The 16571-nt window shown below is 48.2% G+C and overlaps 3 protein-coding genes across 3 annotated transcripts; all 3 read right to left on the bottom strand.

The window, feature by feature from the left end:
• Positions 1 to 342: 342 nt before the first annotated feature.
• N7506_005677 (uncharacterized protein) lies at positions 343 to 1606 on the bottom strand (the record flags this gene model as incomplete). The annotated part of the gene is made up of 5 exons (XM_056954970.1): positions 343 to 363; positions 416 to 556; positions 628 to 993; positions 1058 to 1152; positions 1207 to 1606. The coding sequence occupies 5 exons, from the start codon at positions 1604 to 1606 to the stop codon at positions 343 to 345; spliced, it is 1023 nt and encodes a 340-aa protein (XP_056811947.1).
• Positions 1607 to 2521: 915 nt separating this feature from the next.
• On the bottom strand, positions 2522 to 3389 carry N7506_005676 (NUDIX hydrolase; the record flags this gene model as incomplete). Its single annotated transcript, XM_056954969.1, has 3 exons — positions 2522 to 2827; positions 2964 to 3181; positions 3230 to 3389. 3 exons carry the CDS (start codon positions 3387 to 3389, stop codon positions 2522 to 2524), a joined length of 684 nt encoding a protein of 227 aa, XP_056811946.1.
• Positions 3390 to 6106: 2717 nt separating this feature from the next.
• Positions 6107 to 15649, bottom strand: N7506_005675 (uncharacterized protein; the record flags this gene model as incomplete). The annotated part of the gene is made up of 3 exons (XM_056954968.1): positions 6107 to 7434; positions 7488 to 15299; positions 15349 to 15649. 3 exons carry the CDS (start codon positions 15647 to 15649, stop codon positions 6107 to 6109), a joined length of 9441 nt encoding a protein of 3146 aa, XP_056811945.1.
• Between the last annotated feature and the right edge of the window lie 922 nt (positions 15650 to 16571).

Below are 16571 nucleotides of genomic sequence, written 5' to 3'. Positions count from 1 at the left end.
CTGGGTCTTTTCCATGACCTTCGAGCAGCACGTATCATCGCCATCAAAGTCGAAGCCATCAGGACTTATTTTTAATTCCATTGACTGTTGATTTACGTTGTTTTTGGCATTGATACATTGCCCATCTATCTAGCTTTTATCATAAATTTCATAGTATTTTTTCGCAGGTAACAAGAGATAACATCAATACGAAGAGAGTCCAGCAAAAATAGGCCCAGAGATCCTTCTTGTACGGACTGTCCTTCTCTTGATCTGGTATTCGAAACTCTGTATTATGCTTCTTCATTTCTTCCGCGCTGATCTGTCCCAGCCCACTAAATTTCCAGCACCGCAGACACACTACTAGATCTCACCGCAGATATTCTGAAACTCTCAGTAAAGGCATCATCTGAGCGGAGTAAAAAAAGTCTCCTACCTGTCTTCTGATGTGGAAATCATGGTAGATTCCAAGCCAAAGGTCACGGTCACGACAGTCGTCCACTTGGCCACTCGTTGCATTCAAACGACAAGAAGGCTTATGCTCATTCATAGCATTCGAAGGGAAATCAACCCAAGGCTATTCAGGTTCTGTCAGCATGATGAACCGAAGAGACTCTTTTCCGTGAGGTAGACTGAAAGTAGACAGACTTTTGGAACTGGCCAATCAGAGAAATGGACGGTCTTTGCTTCCATCAGAGCCTTCTGAGGACTCCAGACTTCCCGTGAGTTCCCAAGGTATCTGGTATGAATAGTCTCGCGGAACTCTCCTGTCAGCAAGGTATAGGGTCGATGGGGGAGGATGAGGGCGTGGTCTCTGTAGATAGTATTCACGATTTCCATATCGTAGTCTGATGGATTCGAGGATTCAATGGTAGCGACGATGCGGTCAAATTCAACTGTCGACGGCTCAATCAACATGAGATAGCTGGTCATGATGCGGTGATCGGGATCTAGCCAGTATGCTCGAGGTAGGGCCAGCGGGCACGAAGGCAGGAATAATAGTTCGTCCATATGCTGATACCACACGTTAGTTCAACAACCTTGGATGCACCGCGTTGACCACTCCCTTGAGGCATACTTGTAGCATAGTCACATCCGAATCTAAGCTTAGAACTCGGTCGTATTGTGTTTGATTGAAAGCTAGAAGTTTCGTGAAGCTTTCCGACCAGGTGGCTAAGGCTGGGTTAGTTTATCAGCTCTCTCAAAATTGAATCAAACAGGACATACGGTCTCCTCCGTGTCTTCTTTGGATATGTGTGGGCACTAGCTTCACATTGTATTCATCGCGGGCCTGACGAAGTAATCGACTCTCTGCCCCGTCATCATTCTCGTCGGCCGAAAACCTGGACGGGTAAATCAGGAAACGATCAGCCCTGCTGTTTAAACGATGTAAGGTCTCGAAAATCATGACAGAGTTGCACAGGTAAGCAGTGTTGGTGGCATATTGCGAGTATGCAAAACGGGACCAATCCACCAAATCTTTGCTTCTACAGTGATTGGGATCCTCGCGATCAACCCTCATTGTTTGAAATCGATCGCATAATATGTTCCTCGTCTGAAGGACAAGAAGGACCAGTATTATAGTGAAACAAATTGCTCGCGAGGCACCATGCAAAGCTCGCAACATCATGCCAGACTTCGACTCCAAAGTGACCCAGCTAGAAGCGTGAATGCCTTGGAAAAGCCCAAGTATGTATCAGGAATTATACCAATAGCAGATATGTCGAAAATCACACCATAACAAAGATAAAGAATCAACAAAGTTGAATGGAATGAACATAGACGATAGTTTTGCTGTGCTCGAACGGCAGAACGAAGAGACCTAAATAAATATGAACTGGACTAGGTTTTGTGGATGTGTGGATGTATGGATTTTACTATTTTATACCCACCTTTCGTAAGTCAGGTGATCTGCTCCATCGACTTCATCATACAAAGACTGCTTTTTCCTGATCTACTCACATCGTAGACCCCCGATCTGACATTACTCGTAGTCTCTCAATATCTAACAGCATATATTCTACGAGATTCCAACACGTTCCAGAACCATATAGAGTGGTAAACATGAGCACCGCCACTGTGTCTCACCTTTACTAGCTGGGCATATTGGAAGATTGCGATGGATCTGCATGAGTTTATTTCATCCTCTCCCAAGACTAAGTTCTTTACTTTCCCTATTTTCCCAGATCTTTTAAAATATATAGGAAGTGGGCTAATCACGCAAGCGAGTGAATCAATCTGAAGCACATAATTAATAAAAGAAATATAGAATTCCATACCAAGTTGATCGCTACCCAAACGACGATCTCCAGTTGATAGAGAAACTGTAGAGGACGCACGATAGATCATATATTGTGAGAGACGAGAAGAAAAGAAGAAAGAGAGAGAGAGAGAGAGAGAGACAGCTCTCGAACTAGTCTAGTTAGTTAAGTAACTACCATTTTCAATGGCCCAAAAGCTACATATGCTCCTACGTAACTCAGCCTGGGTGCAACGCCCCCACTAACCAGTAAGGAGCTTATGGCTTAGGTACCTTTGCGCTTTATTCAATTATATCGATACCGTGCCCAATAAGCTCATCAGCTTGGTATTCTGGTATTTCCGAGACAATATCCCAGAATCCTGAGAGCTCATCCATGCAAAGTTCCCGATGGACCCTAGCTAGGTTTTTCAACGACTCAAAGAAATACACGGTGTCTGTTTTAAGTTTGACCTCGATGCGATCCTCATTCGCATCACCACCCTTATTCGCGTCATCGTTCACACTAATCACTTCACCTAAATACTGCAAGGCATAAGACGGCACCGCTACCAAGCGGGTGGCTTTCTTTTGTTCCTGCTGCGGGATCTGTAGGCGGGTATCAGCGCAAGGGCTCTCTCGGAGGCGGACAAAGCACAAAAGATGACTTCTCCGGCCACCACCAGCATCTGCAGGAACCGGTAGGAGCGATAAAGCTCCGCGGGACAGTGAATGAGTGGCATACCTGAGGAACTTGCTTTTTATCATTCAACTCGAGAAGGTAAAAGTTGCAGCACCAGAAGGATCCGTTCGACAGACAATTGTTGGTCTTGGCAAATACCTTCTTGCCTTGAACGGGAACAATTGTGACCTCTAGTCCGTACTCTTCTTGAGTCTCGCGGATGATCGCATCATCTGGGGTTTCACCTGCATCGGCGGCGCCGCCTGGGCCAGCTAGGCTGTCTGTGGTGATAGTCAGCATGTAGCTCCTCGCACAGGAAAAAGCCTTACGTGGTCCGCCATAGATTTTCACCCCATCTTTGATCGTCTTTCTAGTTCGTTCATGCATGAGCATGTAGGGTTGGCCATTGACCAGGACGGGTATCAACCCCATTGTGCCTTTTTTCTGCGCGCCTTTTTTCTCCGTCGGTGAGGAAGAAATGGTGGACATGGTAGGCGGGCGGCTGACAGCAGCTTTGAGAACAGATGAGGGAATGATGACGAAATTCAAAGAGCAATGTAGTGATAGAGAGCGATGATTAAGAAGCCATGGAGGGAAAGGCGGTGTTTTATAGCCATGGAGTGATTAACGCGATATCATTGAGGGATTTACAGGGACAACGACCTACAGGAGAAGTAGCCTGGTAACCCATTAGGCTGTCTAGAGACCCACCATCCGAGTTCACCTGGTTCCTGAAGGACGGTCAGTCCTTGGCAGTACAGCCTCCTAATCTTTTCTAGGCCACAGTGGTCTCTCCGGTTTCCAATTTTGCAGGACTTTGCGTCTATACTGCGCCTTCTATCTTGGTCTAGGATTTACGTCTATGTTCATGCGCAGCCTGCGGATTGCTAATTCCACGAGTGTAAGCCTTGAGGCTGAGCAGCCCGATCTAGGACAGCGCAAGGCAGACTTTACTTTTAGTACGAATTGCCCAGCGCCCGCACGACATTCTAGGCCACGAAGGGTCCCAAACACGCATCAGAGGAACGAAATCACGCACGATGCGCTATTGGTCGTGCCAAGCCCAAATTCCTCTGGGTCCTAGGAGCATAGTTGAGGATTTGCTGCCGCACCAGAGTTGTGGGGTGGACATAGCTAGCGTGCTTCATTCGAGTAATCAAAGCGATTCGGTGACAGTCTCGTCTCTATGCGACCGCGGTATATCATTTTACAAAACCTCAACATGGTACCCAGTGAAGAGGGGAATATATATGCACACTCAGAGATGCGCGGGTCGATCCAGCTGTTCGCAAGCAGCAAAAGAGATGCTCTCGATGGAGCGTACGATAATGGAAAAAGGCAGGAAGCTCAGCTCAGCCAAAAATGAGGGGAAAGGTGCTTCATTTCTCAATCAGGGCGTTGCGCATACTAATGTGCGATTTGTGGCGCACGGGAGTCAGGCCCAGTATCGTATCAGCCGAGTGGCAAGTTCTGTCCCGAAAGAGACGGCAAAAAGGTGCTCTTGGAATTTAAGACAAGACCTGATTATTGCACCTATTCAATGGGTTGGCATGGAAGAGGGAAGCGAACTCGACCTTGCAAGACTCCCTTGGCACATTTTTTTGCTGCATCGACTTTTCTGGAAATTGAGCGTATTTACGGAATAATTCTGATAGAAAAATCCGGGTATCCTGCTGTCCCGTATGACGGATAAGACACATAATTAAAGGCCTAGACTCAAAATGGAATAGCTCCCGGATATAGCGTCAAGAGAGAGTGAAAGAGTGTGATCATTGTAGAAGCCGAACCTGTCCTCTACTGTACCTCAAAGGTTTGATATATCGTTAAAATAGGGACGATGCTGTGTACGTTGAGAAACCCCAACAATACGCTTCCGCCAATGAACGCTTTTCCAGCCTATACAGCACAACACGGAAGTGTTGCTTTCCTGCTGCGTTTTCACATAATCTGTACGAGCCTTTTGAGCTAGATGTCAAGACATATTGTTATGAAGCTAGGCATAGAGACCCTCAATTGCTGACTCAGGCGTGACGCTATTTTCTCAAAGTTCATACAAACACTGGAAGCCCCTATCGTTGCGAGTGATACACAAAATCTGTCACAAGTCAACGTGCAAATTTATGGGTGAGTAGAAGGAGCTGACAGATACAATAAATAGATGAGGTAGTCTGCATATCATTTTTCATTGGGAGGGGTCAGGGCAAATGAAGCACACACACACCCACACACACACCCACACATCCATATGTACTGTAACCTGCGCGGTTTGCTGTCAAAAAATAAGATATCCCAGCAGGTATGTGCGAAGGAGTTTAATTTGACAAACACCCAAAGACGCTAGCTAGTATATCTAATATCCAATAAACCGCGGAACCATAACATAACAGTAAGGATCGAAAGGCACTTCGATCTTTCACTAATAGTTGAGTTTTGCCTATCGTTTCGACGCTAAACAGGCCCCAGGGAAGCACCACATGCTGCGATAAAGCAGCTCCGGCATGCAGAAGTCAAGACTAACATTCTGTCAGCTTGAGGCTGGTTGTATTGTGCTTTTCTTTGCGTTTGGGCAGATGTTTCCAGGGTTTTTACTTAGGATTGACGTAAAAACAGACTGTTTGTGTTACAATTAGATACAAGGCGTATCCCTGTGCCATGTGATCAGGGGTTCGAATCTCTGTTTAGAACGTGGAAGGCAATACCGGGTGCTACCGTAGGATAGCCCGATGACACAGGGTTCTGTTCATTCCAGCAAATCAGTGTAGCGACAAACAATCTCGAATCATGTTTCCCAGATGGGAACCTCTTAATCTACTGAATTGTTTACATGCATGGCTTAGATTTTACGGCTCATTGTTTGCAAAGGATGCTTGCCGCAATACTCAGCAGTACCCGAGAAGTGACGCGAGGGCGTAGATCAGGGCACATACCAGATGAATTTAGGAGGTTAATATCGTAATACCTTACTCACACCGGGAAAAAACAGTGCCGAGAAAATGTGGGCAGCTCTCCTCACCATATTTACAGACCCGTGAATATTATAGTAAACAAGGTCCTCGAAACAATTGGGGTAGATACACAACAATGAAGCCTTTTGGGAATTTACGATTTGCATAAAATAAGTGAGCGCTCTGAGTAAGGACAATCTGCATTGCGAGTAAGTTGACGGTTCAGATGCATTGTGATCAAAACCATCCACGGACCAGTGATTAAATGGTCAGTTTGTGAAAATTGGCCTCGACGGACGATCTCGCTGATTCGATGAAGTCAGATGGAAACAACAATCGGCCATTGAGAATGTGGCCGATATGTGTTCGTCCAATATCCTGGCAATCCTTTCTGATCTGCGACGTCAAAATTTTGAGGAACTGGATCGGGCTTTCACTGAAACCTTGTCCCCGCCCTTGATTGCCGCCTTGGATGAAACCATCCGCGGCAACCACCAACCCCGGTGGTGTTTTGAAATATGCCACCCCTAGAAACTCACAGAGGTCCTTGTACTCGGAGTGGGAACCAAGATACAGTTGTCCAGAGAAGAGGTTGAGCTGGATGCGAAGTAAATCAGGAGCTTCGATCTCGTCAGCGTTTTGAGGGACAGTGTATAACGTGAGTCTATCCAATGGAAGAAAGCTTTGATTTTGGCGTGGTGCATAGAGATGAAGCGAAACATGATCTGATTTCCGTATCTCGGGCATCAAAAAATTGGCTTCATAGGGACTGATGATCATCATTTGCATCGCAATCGTTCTATCCCGAGAGACACGATGATTACTTCTCAGAATCCACCTGACAGGTCGTTGGAACGCGTCGGCAACAAACGTTGACCCAACCGGGATTTTGATAGTCGTGGAAAAGTCCCTCGTGGCCAGAAGACTGGAGGGAAATTGAGAGAGGTCAAGAAAGGAGGCCGCGGAGGTTCTCCGTAGTGAGTAAAATGCCGGCTGATAGGCTTCGGAAGGTCTTGAAAGCACGCCCGTGGCTATGAAAGAAGATATATGTGGATGGATTCGGTGTGCTTCGGGTGACGCTGGTGGAGGTCTCTGGACCTGACGCTCGATTTCAATCTCTGGAGCGAGCTCGCGCTCCTGTTCTTCTTGTAGGGTGGATGATCCAGTATCGAGACATTCGAACTTTTGACAGCGCTCCCATATCAAATTCAAATTCAGATTTGTATCGTGAGGGGAGTGGGATGGCAACCTCTCTTGATGACCAGGTCGATATCGTTGCTCTATAGTCTGGCATTCGGGATCAAGGAACCTTTGTGCTTGGATCGACGTCATTTCGGCGGCGTCCCTGTGATGAGGAGATCGCCATAGTTCTTGTTGGCGCTCAAAACGAGTACCCTGAACAGCCCAAAGAGGAACACTGCGCCTCATGTTCGCCCAAGTTTCAGAAATGGACCAGATAAGGACATCTGAAACACTGATGGGCGATCCTTCATGCTTGCCACGCAAGACCCGGATACTACGGTCGACCTCATTTGGGATGCAAAAGACGACGGACTGTCCGTTGCCTAACTGTCGCATTCTCATGCACGCTGCAAAACTGTTAAACTTTGACTTGTGATCATGTCGGATGTCGAACCCATACCTTGAACCAACTTATCCTTTGTGATGCCCGGGCCCAATGTGACCGCCGCACGGTAGTGGACCGGAAGCTTGAGATCGATTCCTCTGGTGTGGGCCTCGTCCAGGAACACCAAACATGCTCCCATTTGCCGTGCAAAGGGAGAGATTTGGAGGGATTCCACTCGACCGTTTCGATCAAGGACGCAGATATCATCTTGGTCGTTCACAAACACGACAGCCTGGATTGGCCCTTCTACCGGAGTCCGGCTCAACCAGGCCTTTGCCATGTCATGGTTACTGAGCTCCAAAATCTGTGCACCCACGTCAAGTATAACCTGAGCCGGTGGATGCAAGTTCAGCACTAAGTCCAACAGGACATGAGCATCTGATCTGGGGCCACTTGGCTGGGGAATGAAAGCCACAGAATTCTCTTGTCGTAACAAAAAATCCAGTACTAAAGCATTCGTGTGGTTTTGTTCAGGTAAATCGAGTTGAGTGACCCCCAGTGGCAGAGTTTGTCGCGAGTCATTCGTTCCGCTGAATCCAATAGTGGGGTTTGACTTGATTTCCCCAATATCCCAGCCAGAGGCGGATAGCTTGTCGGGAAATTCTTTCATCTCTTTCGGGAAAACAATGTGCGACAAAAAGTAGTCCACCGCGGCTTTTGCAAAGCGAAGGGCAGGAAATATGTGCTCAGCACAATGATGTCGATCGTCCAAGTTCACGCCCACCAACTGGTGGTAAGCAGGTGAAAGCATCGGTGCATCGTTCACCCAAATCTGATACTCCGCATCAGCCTGATCTGAATTGACCAGGTGAGCGAATGCAAGGAATATATCATCATCCTGGAGCCCAGAATAGTAGTAGTTCAGGCACGTCAACAGGATGACGACGTCCGGGTGACTGAATTCCGAGCGAAGAGAAGGGCTGTCTTTGGCCCGGTACGGTACCGAAAGCCTTGTCGGCGGATCTCGATTCGAATCAGGCCCATAGTCCACCCGCCATCGCTTGTGACCCAAGCAAAAGGCCAAGACGCCCCCAGCAAGCAAGCCCCGTATCAAAAGGAGGGAACCCCGGGTACTCTCCCCCCAAATGCCCGTTGGATCCTCGCGCTCCACGGCTGCGACCTCATGATCCGTAGGAACAGCCTTCATGATGTAGGTAAGAATGGCCTCTCTCACAGGCATGGTCTGCCTCGAGATCGGCAGGGAACCTATTCCACTTTCACATATATGCGTCCCGACATATGCGAGGAGAGCCTCTTCAGCATCGCGATCGAGCAAACGTATTCTTGGAAATTCACCACGCCGGTGTTCACTGACTTCGATAGAATGAGGGAACTGAGCCTTCACATGCGTAGCATATTGCCTCACCAAATACAGAGCCTCTTGGATCACCATCCATCGTTGCGGGCCCAGTTCGACCGGGCGTTGAGCGCCCATGGTGTATATCAGCTCGAACTTGACGTTGAAATTCTCATCACTCTCGTCCACGATGTCACGCGAAGATTCGTGGAAAAGTTGCAGGATTTGAAAAAGAGAACGGCCTACGGCGGTTTTGCCAACAATAAAACACTCAAGGCACATCAGCTTCAAGGAGAGAATGTGTTCGGGCTGAACAAGTAACACCCCGCCGAGGGATATGCACTCAGCGCACATGCGCTGAATCTCATCTGCTTGGGCTTCGCCCAATTTCAACGAGCGCGAAACGGGCATGTGATAAACACGCCGACCCAAGAGGCCGCCTAGCTTTGCGACTAACATTTGAAACATCTGTCGTGATTGTGGTTTAGCCACAAGCACCCGTGCCAGATTCGACCCATTCGCATAGGCCGTCACCACGATAGGAACGACTACCGAGGATTTGCCTTCACCCATATTCAACTGCATGACCGCGTTCTCTCCCCGGGGGAAATTTCTCATCCTTCGTGCAATACTTTCCTGGACGTCCCGAACGAGAATTCCGTTCTCAATCTCCATTAACAGAGTCTCTGGAAATTCGTAAGGGTCCCAGTTGGTATGACCTGGTGATTGAAGCTCCTTCAGAAATTCATCCCGTGTGTCGATAGTTCTAGCGAGGCGACTTGCCCGCTGAAGCGTTGTAATAGAACATCCGTAACGAACGAAACATCTTTTCCAACCAGCGTCCAAGCATTTCCATCGGTGACGTGATAGCTGTGCGAGTAGGAGGAGAGGGGACAATCTGGGGCATTGTTGAAGTTCGAAAGCCAAGGCGACCACCTGCGCACGAAACAGATCCCTCGAGTCCGCCGAATGAGTCCGTCGAGCGGAGAGGGTTAGTTGAGACATGAGAGAAGAATGAATCCGGTGGGCATAGTCCTCGCATGAGACAAGATAGTCCAAAATCACCTTTTTGCATGCGTCTGGGCTCAATTCCAACCGGCCACTTTGTTGCACACCTTTCATGGAGGCGACACTACTCTGCAGTTGCGCAACGTACCATTTTTCATATTTGGACGTCGCTATCATGGCTAAAGAGTCGACCAGTTTGGCTAAGTCAGGAGGGCATTCGGCCATGAGTGAAGATGTGAGATGAAAGCCCGGTAAGCCTGGTTCGTCGTTATCAAGATCTGGTAGAAATTGAAGGCAATTATCGAAGCACACAAACCCGCAATGGGAAATTGTATGGAGTGCACCAGAAGGCGGATGATACGGGGGGAATTTGACATCCTGACTTCGCTGATTGCAGAACAAAGTTGCGAGTCCGGTAATCCATTGTCTCAACTCTTCATTATCCATCCAGATATTGAAACCCTTCGAAAATTGACTCAAGGTTTGACGCAAGTCCAAGTAGTCACAGATTCTCGGGGACCCTTGGGCGGTGGGATATGAGGGTGATCTGGTGGGCCATTCGCTGGCGAAATGAAGTAACATCCTTTCGCAGACCAGTGACCGATTCTTTTGCTGAAGCGTTTTCCGACGGAGGGTAAAGTCTGGATATGTCTCATTCATTACGGGAACAAGGTTCGATTCCGGAGTGTGATCAAACTCTGCTTTTTTGATATAGCTGAGAGCCTCTTTTCCATCCATCTCATACCCCTCTGATGGCAAAAAAAGCTCACGCGCGGGCGGAGAGATGAAAGCGGCTTCTGGCACAAGAAAGAGAAAAGCAATGATTTCCAGCACCACCATTTCGGTTTTGCCTGAAAAAGCGATAGTTGAGAGCCAGGCCATAAGTTGGAATTTATTGAGACCGTCGCGGCGGGAGCACACAAGCTGGTGTATGCAGCACCAGTAACTGGCAATGAACTCCGTTGAGCCCATAATCCATTCGGAATCGTATCGTAGCCTTTTTATATCAAGGTGAGTACTCGGACCGTACACTCTGCTAGGAGACGAGAGAACCCGCCAGAGTTGAGAGGTCAGTTTTTCTGCGACCTGTGACTGGATTCGTGGGATCCCGTCGTAGAGCATCTTGCATATTGCGAAGCTGCGAATGCCAGCAGGAGTGATGCGACTGGCATCGAGGCCTTCGTAAAGATGATCATACTTGTCCGTGTGATCTTCGGCACCAAAACCGGAGACCCGGAATGATGATGTGCGGATTCGATCGCGCAACAGGAGCTCCGGCTCCACGTGCGGGAGGAGGGGATAATCAAGCTTGGCACCTGGGTAGAAAAAGCTTGTACGGCGATCTTGATCAAAAATGGCATTGACCTCTTCTCGAAAGCCCTGGTGCTGGGACAGGCTGCCGAGACCATCCCGCCAACAAACGCTCTGCATCACTCGTTCATTCGCAGGATAATACGCTCTTGCAGGGGAAAGGGACGCGATATTTGACAAGAGCGCTATCTGTTCGGGCTGAAGTCGATCAAACGACCTGACAGACGCAGAGCGGAGAATGAAGAGCGCCTGCTCGGTCCCGGTTTTCTTGGTGAGCGGATCGGGCAAACAAGATGATGTGAGAGCGTGCAAGTAGCACAGAAACAACTTGCTCTGCAATGTACCATTGTCTGCAAGCCGACCCAGTTGCTCGTCGATCGGGTATGCGTGGAGTGTAGTCTTGGATTGCCAATCGACCTCCACGCAAACATGGTCCTGGGCTTTTGCATAAGAGACTCGCCCTTCAGGTATGAGAACTAGGCGGTTGAGCGAGGTGAGACCTGCCAGAATGATCTTACTGCTTTGGCCGATCAATGAATCAAGCGACTGATCATTGTCAACTGACATACCGAGATATTGCCGAGATCGGATTGAAGAGGACCGAGGTTGGAGAGAGAATTCTAAACACAGGCGCGGTAATTTGATCCACAGGACCGACGAGGCATCATGGAGCATCAAATGGATTTTCAGAGGTTTTTCGACTGGCTGGAAGATGTTGGATATCACGCTCGCCGTCTGGCTAGCGGCACTGAGTAAGAAAGTTCCATCTTTCTCAAGGCGCCAGCCAATGTGAGAGTTGGCTCTCGTTAATCGCCAATGTTGACCGTCCGAAGACCAAGGCTTTTCGGCGGACCTGAACTCCACATAGTCACCCTCCACATCGTACCAGTGTACATAACTTGTAACAAAGGCGTCCGGGAAAATCCTAGCCAGAAGCCTGCTCGGGACGTATTCCCATACTCGACCGTCTCTCACCGCCTGGACCGACAGGTCATACTCCTTGGACCCAGGAACAATCCCTTTCCCCAGGTGCACTGTGTGATCCCGATATTTGGTTTGACATGAAAATTGCATTCCAGGTGAGCTGCTCGGCATCACATCTAGTTGCGATTTCCCAAAGAGTCTTCGGTATGCTCCGTAGGATTCATATTCCGAAGGCAGGCGTGTGAGTGGGAGTCCGTTCACGAGCAATTCTCCGGTCAACAGATTGTAATGCACGAACGTATGTGCACCAGCTGTCGACTGACTGTCGAGTTTTGTGAATAGCCAATACCTCACATTGGGCTCTTCTGACCACACTGATACCTCGCGGTATGCGGCCCACGCTTCGTGGATCGCCAAGTCCATCCCTGGATTCTTATGTCGAACAATAAGCTCCCCTAGGAATGAGTGGCTTCGATAACTCAGAACTTGCCATCGGTAGTAAAGAATAGGAACCAATGAGCCTACTTCGGTGGAAACAGAGCGCCGCCCATTCCAGATAACCGTACCGCACTGAAGAAAGACCGAAATATCCGATGAAGTTGCAAACACTTGGGCAAGGTCCTCTGCGTCGAAGGTCTCCACACAAATCAATGCAATGTGCACACTTCTCTCAATCAGTCTGGTCTTTTGTGCGTCGTCGACCGTCTCACTCGCCTTTCTTCTAACGGTATTGACCCAATGAAAAGCCACCTGGCGTACTGTTGTCAGGCAATGAAGGCAGACATCATGGATTTCTTGCACAGGCGACAGGGATAGAATCCTCAGAACAAGTCGAGCAAGAATATTCAGCGCATGGATCATTTCCCAGTTCTCCTTGATTCTTTCGATCACTTCCTTGACACGAGACAGCATTGCAACCACAAACGCCCGGTCGCCCAGGATCGCATGGCCTTGTCGTAAGCACGTCGTCGGCTCCGACGGGCCTGTCTGGTTGATTATTTGGAAGACGAAGATTGCTGTTTCGACCTTCTTTATATCCACTGATGGCGCAGCTAACTCCACGAGAATATTTTGCCACTGTATCTCCAGCCCAAGGGGCATTGATGCAAGTGCTTTGTATTCTTCCATCGAAATGTTTGCAGGTGCAGCAGATTGTGTTGCTATCACTTCATTTGGTGCAGGGCCATGTGGCTCTTGGGCAGGTCGGAAGATGAATTGCTGAAGCGCGGAGCTTTGTTGCGGCAGGGTATACACGCAGGACCTTGCGGTTCGAAGGGTCCTTTCAAACGCGCTCACATAGCATTGAACGGTATCATCGTAGTATTGAAAGCTTAGACCATTATTTAGACAAATGTCTGTCTCGGTCACATTGACTATCAACCTGTCCCGCCGGTGAGTTCGTTTGTGGGGCTTGTTCTGCGAGAGAAGACCAATTCGCGAATGCTGGCCATGGGAGGTGAAGAATGATGAGAGGCCTGAATATGTCTGCAGGCGATGCTCTGCTCGTGGACTCGATGTTTTCACATATTGAACCCCCAGACAGTTGTACAGAAAAAACAAAGTTGTGTCTCGCCAGCTCCCAAATGGCTTGGGTACCTGGAGTTCGAACACAGTGGACTTGGCTTGTCGCTGGGCAGTCGGCAATGGCCACTCGTGAACACTGATTTCAATTGATTTTGCCTCCCTTTTGTATCGACGACAAGGACAGGAATGGCTATGACGAGACTCTCGGAATCCGGATCTCGCATCCAGAATCACTTCCTCTTGCTGGCACACTGTTTGAGACGCCAAGTTCATGAGATGCCTGTACCTTTGCTGTTTCTCTTGCAGCTCCGCCTTTTTCTCTGTTCTCCTCTGGGTTGCGTGATCTTCAATGGTTTTAAGTAGTCTTTGGTGTTCGTCAGACTGGTCAAAATACCGGACGGAAAAGCAGTTCCGAGTACCGTAGTCGTGAAAGATTCCGGACCCATGATATCTATGATTGCGTTGTCGTTGACTCAGATATGATTCTGCCTGAGCTAGCCTCGTCATCTGTGATTTGAATGGTAGCAAAAGTGATTGAAAACAATCCACAGGTATGCAAGCGTCGTACTTCCCCAACTCATGATGACATTGGATGGCGGATTTGTCGCATGCAATCCACAGCTCGAGAAGAGTAAGAAGCATGACTGATATAGCTTCAGGATTTTGAACGTATGACGAGGATGCCGCTTCATGATATCGCATCATCAACCGGCCCAGCTGACTGCAGGATGCCTGGTCTCTCATATGATCCTCTATCCATCCATTGAGATGAACAGCGACCCAATCCTCGAAGGCGGCAAGGTTGTATCGCTGATAGTCGCCCTCGGGAAATTCCAAACAATCTGGCAGTTTGTTGCATTTATATTTGGGAAGCTGAGATGCTGGATTGAACATTTCTCTCAGTGTATCATCATGGCCTCGTCGCCCGATTCCTTTCAGGTACAGATCAAGATCAGGGATCGCACACTGGATGTCATGACGAAAGTCTAATGTCGAAAGGGAAGATGTGTCGATGCTACGAGAGTTCTTCCTCCTGATCTCTGTCCATCTGCCTTGGATTTGCTCATAAGACCGCTTCAAGATATCTCGAACGGGAGAAAACCAGGGCGGCTCTCCTGACAAGTTGAGTTTTAACAGTCGACGAACAATCTTAGCATTCATGCAGTAGATTGCCTCGCTGGACAGGCCGACCGAAGCCTTATCTACAACAAAGCTCATGAAGAAAACCATGAACTGTTTGTATAGATCATCCAACCTAGCCTCATCGGATAACCTGCGGAAAAGCAGTTGGAGGGTTACCCTCACCAAGAGCCATAACGCGGATCGTCTCCAGGGCGATCGACTGTCACGCCACATGACTTCTTCGCGAGTATTCTTCCGGATTTGAGTGGCTTTGGCATCCGCAGATAGTGGACGAAGTGTCGACATAAGCAATTCCGTGACCATCATGGGATGGGTGGTGTCTCTGTCCTCGTCGTGCTCTTGTTGGGCCTTGCTTACTTTGGGTTTCGTATCTGCAGCAGGCTGGTGGCCCATGCGTACAAGTGTCTGGGAGAGTGTTTCCAGTAGGCCTGGCTCATTGAAAGCTGCCAAATCCAATGTCATCGCTGGACCAGGAAAACCACGAACAAGACGTCCCACAGTGCTCGTCACAGATTCGTTGCGGGGCGATAGTTCAAAGGACTCCACTTGAATCTTATTATCGTATTTACTCAGAAAAATCCCCGCATTTTGTTCTCGGACAAAGATAGGTAAGAAACCACCTGACTGTGGTCAGAATGTCAAAAATGATCGGGAAGACTCACCACTCACCTTTATCTTTCAAATCATACAGGAGCTGAGTAACTTCGATCTCACTCCCATCGCCGTCTAGAGCACAGGTAGCTCTCAGACGAATGGTCATTGTGATGATCTGATTGAAAATATCAAATTGTTCGGTCGGGAAAAAGTTCCGAAACCTACTCAGGGCTTCAATAACAGTGTCCAGAAGGTACCGCTCATGCTCAAAATTATGATCATCTTCCTGTGGGGTCCGAGGAGGAAGGAAGACATGATGAAATATGTATGAGCTTGACTCTAAAGACATGCCTTGGAACAAATGCGGATCATTCATGGCAATCAGAAGACGGCAGTTTTCGGAATATCGGGATTGGCAGAGACTTCTGGTTTATATGGAGAAACTTGTTCGTATGCTTTCTTTTCTCACGGTTATAGCATGTAGGCACGTTTTATAGTAGTCCAAGTTCTGCTTGATACGCTCTGCATTCCCTGCTATTGTAGGCTAAAGCCCCCTCGCACAAATTCAAGGTTCAAGTCAAGGGTCCTACACCCACTTGAATATTCGCATGAATAGACCATGAAAAGAAACACCAGGCCAATTGTAAATGCTTTAGCACTTTTATCGGCCTGGGAATGCAGAGACCCCGATGCGGGAGGCCGTTCATGCGGGAGGCCGTTCATGCGAGGGATATTCTTTCTCACCGCTTACAGTGGAATTCGAAAACAGATTATCCCCCAAGTCACACACGCTTCCTTTCCCAGCACCCCACTTTATGACACTAAACCTGATTGGGTCAGGATCGGTCCCACCCTGTTGTCTTCGATGTATCTCTAGTAGATTACCAAAATTGTCGTGAATCCAGGTTCCGGAATCGGGCTGATCACGTTTACTGAAACACCATATTTAAAGTGTAGATGAATCTATCCTCATGAAGTTCCAGAGAAAAATAAGAAAGAGTTGCGTGGAATACCCCATTAGTGTTACACAAACAAGCCACATGCCTATCTCTGTACCATAGTAAAACATTTTACAGTGGTATCCACTCATTAAGCTCCACAAACCCATATATAGTAAGTGGTATATCACTGAAAGATAAACCAACGAACACTAGCTATATTATGCTGTCACTTAAGATGGCTGGGAAAGAAAGAAATGATAAATTAGCTCTCTCTACCGTACTTCATGAAATAGCCGAGATAACTTTTTCACACAGGTACTGTACTGAGCGGAGCTTCGCTGAAAGACTTTGGCCTGT

Source organism: Penicillium brevicompactum (genome assembly GCF_028827555.1).
Source record: "Penicillium brevicompactum strain IBT 35665 chromosome Unknown utg000004l_segment0_segment0, whole genome shotgun sequence".
NCBI lineage: Eukaryota > Fungi > Ascomycota > Eurotiomycetes > Eurotiales > Aspergillaceae > Penicillium > Penicillium brevicompactum.
The sequence above is the reverse complement of the archived record's forward strand: the minus strand, read 5'-3'. Positions and strand labels throughout refer to the sequence as shown.